General features: G+C 35.2%; 1 protein-coding gene across 1 annotated transcript; it reads right to left on the reverse strand.

The window, feature by feature from the left end:
- Positions 1 to 227: 227 nt before the first annotated feature.
- Positions 228 to 6,251, reverse strand: LOC117992170 (uncharacterized). Its single transcript, XM_034979831.2, has 3 exons — positions 6,084 to 6,251; positions 3,713 to 5,443; positions 228 to 2,942 (listed from the first exon to the last, which is right to left on the reverse strand). The coding sequence occupies exons 1-3, from the start codon at positions 6,108 to 6,110 to the stop codon at positions 2,697 to 2,699; spliced, it is 2,004 nt and encodes a 667-aa protein (XP_034835722.1). The 5' UTR covers positions 6,111 to 6,251; the 3' UTR covers positions 228 to 2,696.
- Positions 6,252 to 7,227: the final 976 nt, after the last annotated feature.

Consider the following 7,227-nt stretch of genomic DNA (forward strand, 5'->3'; position numbering starts at 1 on the left):
GTCAACCAATCGCGTGCACTCGCGCCGACTGATCAACCAATCGCGTGCACCCGCAATCGCCAGCCAATCGCGTCAATACTCAAGTTGTTTGCCGGGCACTGTACGAAATTCTGGCCGATTAGCTGTTACGCTAATCTTCAGGTAGGTATAATAACCGGGCGAATAAGTGGAACAATCCATGGGAGGTTAGGACGTCTAAAATAAGTAGAAAATATGAAGTCGGCAAATAAGTTAATAAAGTTTTTAATATGTTTATCACAGCTAAGCTACAACTTAAGAATAGAGATTGTCTTTGAAACAATCAGCGTTTTGTTAACGTTGAATCTGAGGTAAGTATTTAGGAAGCAAACTAAACTAAAGCTAAACTATTAATACTTATAGTATTTCTTTTCCTGTTAAATATATTCGTTTTCCCGTAAGTTTATACAATAATATAAAAATATTTCCCAGAAGTCTATAGATAATTATATTTGTCTGGTGGAAGTCTTCGGCTGTGGCTAGCTACCACCCAATCGGTAAAGCCGTGCTGTCGCATGGAAAACGATTACACTTTCCAAGTTAGCCCGCTTCCATCTTACACTGCATCATCATTTACCACCAGAGTGAGATCGTAGTCTATGAAAAAATATGTAATTTGACCTAAATGCTAAGGTGTATTTTTGTAACTTCATCAACTTGTAACTTCGTCTGTGTGTCATACGACACTGGCCGCTGCCGTGATTGGTCGACTCAAAGTGGCAGTATGGTGGCAGTTATGGAGCTACAATCAAGTTAAACACACACCGCCCACCACAAGTACGTATCGTACGTTAATGAAGCGTAGGGGAAAGCAGGTAGGATTCGTACACTTTTTACTCTAGGTCATGTAAAAACAAAACTAATAAATATTTCAAAATAATTTCAACGCTGCTGGATTACCTAGTTATCTGGCTTTAATTATAGTGTAGTTCAGTGTTGATGCAAAGTAAGATGACAAAGCTATGATGAATTTCCCAAAAAATGGAAATCGTACGAAAGCACCCCACACGCGAGGTACATCGACTAGGGTACATTCGTACATAGTGGGGAGCCTTCGTACACAGGAATTAAAAAGGCTATTTTATATGAAATTAAACATTTATTGATATTAAAATTAACACAGAATCAACCTTACACATAGTAATAATAAACAATATGGTGTTTACAAACAATTTGTTACAATTTAAGTCATTCATTAATCAACATTCAAATTTACCGTTATAGTAACTCGCATTTCATCTCTTTAGCCTTCTGTTTTCTTTCTTGTTCTTCTTTTTTCATCTTTTTTGCTCTTTCCTTTTCTATCAGTCTATTTTTTTCGGGATTATATGTTATATCCTTAATTTTTCTAATACTTTTCCTTTCTTTGTGTCTTTTTAGGTGCATTCTCATTCACTTTAGGCTAAGGTTCCATAATTTCTGGCGTCATCATCCCACAGTTGATGTAGATGGTGATGGAGGTGGCAATCTTGATGATAGATCTTGTTGAGTAAGAGTTATTTCTTTGGGAGTTGAATTGGGATAGCGCCTATGTCAAAAATAAACGATTTCTTAGTAATTATTATTAAACAGAGGGTCTTCCAAATTTTGTGAAATCCACGTCCATTGTAAGTTTTAACCATTCTAAATTGTCAATTTAAATATAAAAAGTACGTCAAATGTTTATGATGTCATATCTATGTATATCTTTAATACAAGCTGCCATACTAAGCCAGCGTTTTGACGTTTGATAAGAACTTGCTAATTTGACTTATAGCGCAGCTCACGACAGGTGTGAAACTTGTAAAAAAACATCGAGGTATCACCCACACTGGCAGGCGTCAAATGTCGCCTATATTTGTTGCTTGGTAGGCTATGAAACTACTAGGTATTTTTGATTTAACGACACCCCTGGCCTAATATTTAGCAGATGTCGATTTCAGGATCAAACCGAGAGTTTCTTCACTCTTAGTTCTACTCTGCTAGTCTAGGCACCACCACTATTTGTTGCATGCTATCATCTGGGAGTGGTTTAGAATTGGAATCCCATAACCCAGTTAGTGCAAAAACGATCTGAACTCACGCGGGGTGCATTCGTAAAGTACGAATCCACCCCACTCCTAACTGCACGAAGGTACCCCAACCAAAAAAATCAAACAATAAATTCAAAATAAAAATAACGGTGAAGGTTATCCCAAAATTAATGTTTACACATGAATCTAAGGCACTTATCCAAAGACTATTATATGTTACTTTAACAATTTGAGCCAAGCTTATTACGAATTAATGTCGTCAAAGATGAATCGAAAAATTATTTTCGCGGTGTGAAAACACGTTTTGACTTATTCTAAAAAAACTGACTGTTGTACAGCCACTGCACTTAGCTGTGAGCCTATGAATATGAGCGGGCCTCACATATACAAAAACACAAACGCGTCACCATGTAGCATAGTGTAGATATGACTGTTGTACGAATGCTCCCTCTGTACGAATCCTACCTGCTTTCCCCTACTGCACCGCCCACCACGGTCGATGTCGTGACGCCATAATGGAGCGTAAGGAATATCTCCATGCTTTATCATTCCTCATCTTCTATTAAATAAGCCAATTGACATACTAAAAAGACTTGCAGTCGAAGTTGTCACTTGACAGTGCTATGAATTATAAGCGATGAAGATGAAAAACCCAGTAACCATGATTCATAGCCGTAGCTTTCTTAGTAAAGACGTCATGCTTGGAGGTACTGGCGCTCTGTTCTTCACTCCGTCTGTGATGTAACATGTCCCCGGCTTTAGCATCAGTACTGTGTGCAGAGTAGGCAGAGATCCGATCGCGCAAGCAAGTTCAGCAGAGATGTTGTGGCAGCCCTGGATGTCCAGCACTTTGAGGATTTTGCAGTGGTCCCGTATTGCTTCCAATGACTTGTTTGTAAGCTGATTGCAACCCTGGAAACAAGAAAGTTTTTTAGACACCTAGATCAATCTCTATTCTCTACATAGTATAAAAAGTCGCTTCCCGCCGGCCTGTCCTTTTGTACGCTTAGATCTTTTACACTACGCAACGGATTTTTATGAGGTTTTCATTAAGAGATAGAGTAATTCAAGAGGAAGGTTTATAAGTACGTAGGTATAGTTTTGTGTTAATTAGTTGAAATATGACGATAATTAAGTATTGTTCAAGATGTCGGAAGAAATCAACCAGGCTGAGAGCTTTCTTCACAAATGCTTTTTTCTTTTGAAATAAAACAAAATAACCATACTGACATGACATTAGTATCTCATGTCTATACATCGATGCCGTGGCAGGTATCAATCGAATACAATAATTGTTCCCAAGTCGGTAACTGGATGAGCGACTGACTTTAGAGGTCCAAATTTGGCCTTTTAATTTCCTCCGTGCCTTTGAGAGCACGTGAAGCCGTCGTCGGTCCTAGCTATAATCACTAACATCTATATTATACTTAACTAAAAAACCAAAGGATTAAAACCTTGTTCTCTTGTTGTGTTATATGTGAGAGGATCTATCCCAAGAAAACTATTTTGTGTGACTCTCTCAGTGATGAGGAATATCTACTACGCTTATCACTTTACTGGCTAAGTCTAACCATCAATTCATTTAGCATTTTATAGGATACACTGTATTCCACCTAATCCATTTTTGACTGCCGAACATGACTGGGTTCCTATCTATTCAATTAATCAGTATAATAACTTACCCTTAACTTAAGATGTTGTAATCTTCTCAACCCTTTTACTATTTCTATCACAGCATCATCTTTTAAGTTGTAGCAATCATTTAAATTGAGATATTCGATACTTGGACAATTTCTGACTAGATGTTTCACTCCATCAACCGTGATTTGTTGACATCTACTCAAATCTAAGCTTTGCAGCTCTTTGAAAGCGAAGGCATATGTGAGGCTGACATCGGTCATTCTATTACATCCACTGAGGTTTAGTTTCCTGAGAGACTTTAGCCGAGCCAAGGAGTATCCAGTGTAAGAATCCGTAGTTAATTTTTCACACATTCTCAATACATCACGTTTTCTTCGCGCATCACGAACAATCTCTTCCTCTGCTCTAGATCCCAGATGTATTTTATTGGGTGTGCCCATTTCATTGTAATTCGACATCACAGGTCCTTCGTCGTCACCTTCCGCTTCCACCTTACCCATGCCAGTCAAGCCAGCATCAGAAACTTTATCACAGTAAGTGATTTTCAATGTCCTTAAAAGTACTTGGTTCTTAAAAATCACTTGTATTGAAGTATCAGTTACCGCATTAAAGCAGAAACTTAAATCTAGGTAAGTCAGGTTTGGTAGTTTTTCAGAGATCATTATGACACCGTTCTGATGTAAATTTAGAGAATTTACATCTAACTGTTCTAAAATTAAATTTTCTTCTCGGCACAGACCTTGCTCTATGCCTTCTCTAGTAATAAGTTCACACTGGGAAATGTTTAATCTTTTCAGCTTTTTCAATTTGTGTATTTCGGATATCCCTAAATTTGAAACGGCTCTACATCTTTGTATATTCAGGTACTCCAAATTGATTAGATTATCACAGATGTACTTTAGGGATTGGTCAGTCACCCTTGTGCATAAAGCGATATTGAGTTCTCTTAGCGATTTCTGGTGTGTTGTTAGTGCAATGATTCCCGCATTCGTGAGCTGATCACATGTATTCAATTGCAGAGAATCAAGTTTGAGATCTTCAATTTCTGCTAAACACTTTAGCGCAGCTCCATCGATGAGTGTATTAGAAAACACCAAACTTCGAATTTTTTTCGCTCTGGCAGTTATAATTTGCATCACAAAATAAAATGTGAAAACACATTCGGAAGGTGTTTCGAAAATATTGTTTGTATTTGAATAAAACTTTTTTATGAAGCCACCATGAAATTGCAAAGGGCATAAGGATAAACATAAATCATTTAATTCTGGTGCTGCCTTAACAAATCTATAAAATAATGCATCAGTAATGTACTTGTTTTCAGACAGGTTCAAACTTTTCAAGTTTTTAAAGCTATTGTGTAACCAGTCATCTGTCTTTTCTAATAAACATCCGGACATAAAGAGTTCTTTACAAGTTTGTATATTCAGTACCTCGAGGTTGGTACATCTTTGTAAGACATAATTTATTATTTTTTCATGTACGTCACACTTCCGTATAGTTAAACTCTTTATATTCTCCCCTATTTTATTCCAAAAACTGTTGATTTTGTTAGATATTTCAACATCACTGAATAGAAAGTTTTCATAGGGTATAATAGAATTTTCTATAACTTGCAGCGGTGAAGACTCTCCATTCAAATCTGCTTTGAAAAACACAAGCATTTTTTCCTTTAAAAAGCAATAATCATTTGCAGCTAAATACCATGACCGGCATGTTTCACTTGCTGATTTTCTGTCAGAGCTTGGTAAATATTTGAAAAGGTATACCAAAACCTGTAAAAAATTAATGAAAACCTGTTTTATACAATCTCACTTACAAAAGCAAATCACTTTTTGTTTGTTTCTTTAAGAGAAGGTATTTCTATTATTAGAAAGATTAGTTACCTACTGATTAGCACAACCAATGTTCTTTGTTTCATAAAATATTAAAAAAAAGTTTGCGTAAACAGAGCCTATAAATTATTTAATTAGGTACCTATCAATGTGTGTTTTTAGTAAAAAGATCATTGTTATGGTTTTATGTGGAAGAAATGTAACTGCTGCATATACCTACAAGGTCACAAGATAAAAATAGACATCTTTATCATTTAAAAAACTATGGCTATAGGTGTAAGATTAAGTAGGTATTTACTTTACTAGATAGTTGTAGTAGGTCCACCTATAATATAGGTAAGTACATGAATAAATAACACATTTTAACGAGATTAAATGAAGTCTGAAGATGAAATTTACTCAAGTTATACATAAAAATGATAAAGTATATTTCATAGACCTGTATATTTATTAATACTTATTCACAACTTATCTGTGTGAAGTGGAATCACGTGAAAAAAATTGATAGCACGTAGAAAACGCAAAGTGCAAACAAAGAAAAATTAAAATGTTAGCAAATGCGGAAGTCAACATAACGCACCTCAAACGGAAGTTCTATAGCTGCCATTGTGTCTTCTATTTTAGAGTAGTCGATTTAATTCACATATTCAGAATAATGACTTTACGTTTTTCTTGTTATATTACTTAACAACAAATTTCTATTTTTTTGTTTTCTTTTTATTTTGACATTGATAGCAATAAGCAATAACCTAACAAAGTGACAAGCAGCTGATTAGAATGACCGATGACGTCACATTGACGTATAAAGTGTTGCTGACCTTATAATTTTATTCTCCCCAAATCTTAAAATTTAACAAAGAAATCTCGACTCTAGTATCATAAGGTCGGATGTGTACTTCCGACCAAACTCACTTTTTTACATAAAGGTAATGAGCATTTCGGGCTCCTTCTGCCAAGCTGACACCAGTATTTCTATCTCTTTTCGTTGCAAAGATAAATACATGCATAATGTCGTATCTGAACACATTCTAAAAATTTGGAGAACCATAATTATATTTTTTGACTTGCGTATGTATGCACCAAAGCAATGGAGAAAAATGATAGATGTATTTTGAGTTCGACCATTATGCTACGAAATAAGTTTATTTGTAATACTAGCTGGTACTGCAGTTACGCACTTCTGCTTCTAAAATATGTAATAATTTTGTTAGGTAAAATCACAACAGATGTTATGCTTCGAATTTTTTGTATTAATATTTGGACTGTGAATCATTTAAGACTTTTTGCCTTGTAATATAAATAATTTTGCAATAAAATTCATGGAAGTAAGTTGAAATAAAGCTTTTTGTTTGTGACTACATTAAAGTTGATGTGATTAATAGGTAAGAGATCCATCCTATTTCACCAAAATTTTGGACTAAACTGCGGGAAAAAAGTAAGAGCCAGAATAAAGCTGAAGACATTTTGAAAATGTAGACTAGAAAATCTTTTAGGACCACGAAAATCACACCATGGAAATCTAAACATATATTATAATAAAACCCCACTAAGCATAAAACCGTGCATTTATGGTGTTTTTTATGAATCACAGTTCAAATCATCAGTTCAAAAATTTATTGCCCTAGTTTTTAAGGTAGCCTTAAAAAATTAGAGTACCTAATCAATTTTTTCTTCTTTACCCGTCTTATAATCGACCGAATTTGATATTAATCGAGAGCAGAAAT

The sequence above is a fragment of the Maniola hyperantus genome, chromosome 2, assembly GCF_902806685.2.
Source record: "Maniola hyperantus chromosome 2, iAphHyp1.2, whole genome shotgun sequence".
Taxonomy (NCBI): domain Eukaryota; kingdom Metazoa; phylum Arthropoda; class Insecta; order Lepidoptera; family Nymphalidae; genus Maniola; species Maniola hyperantus.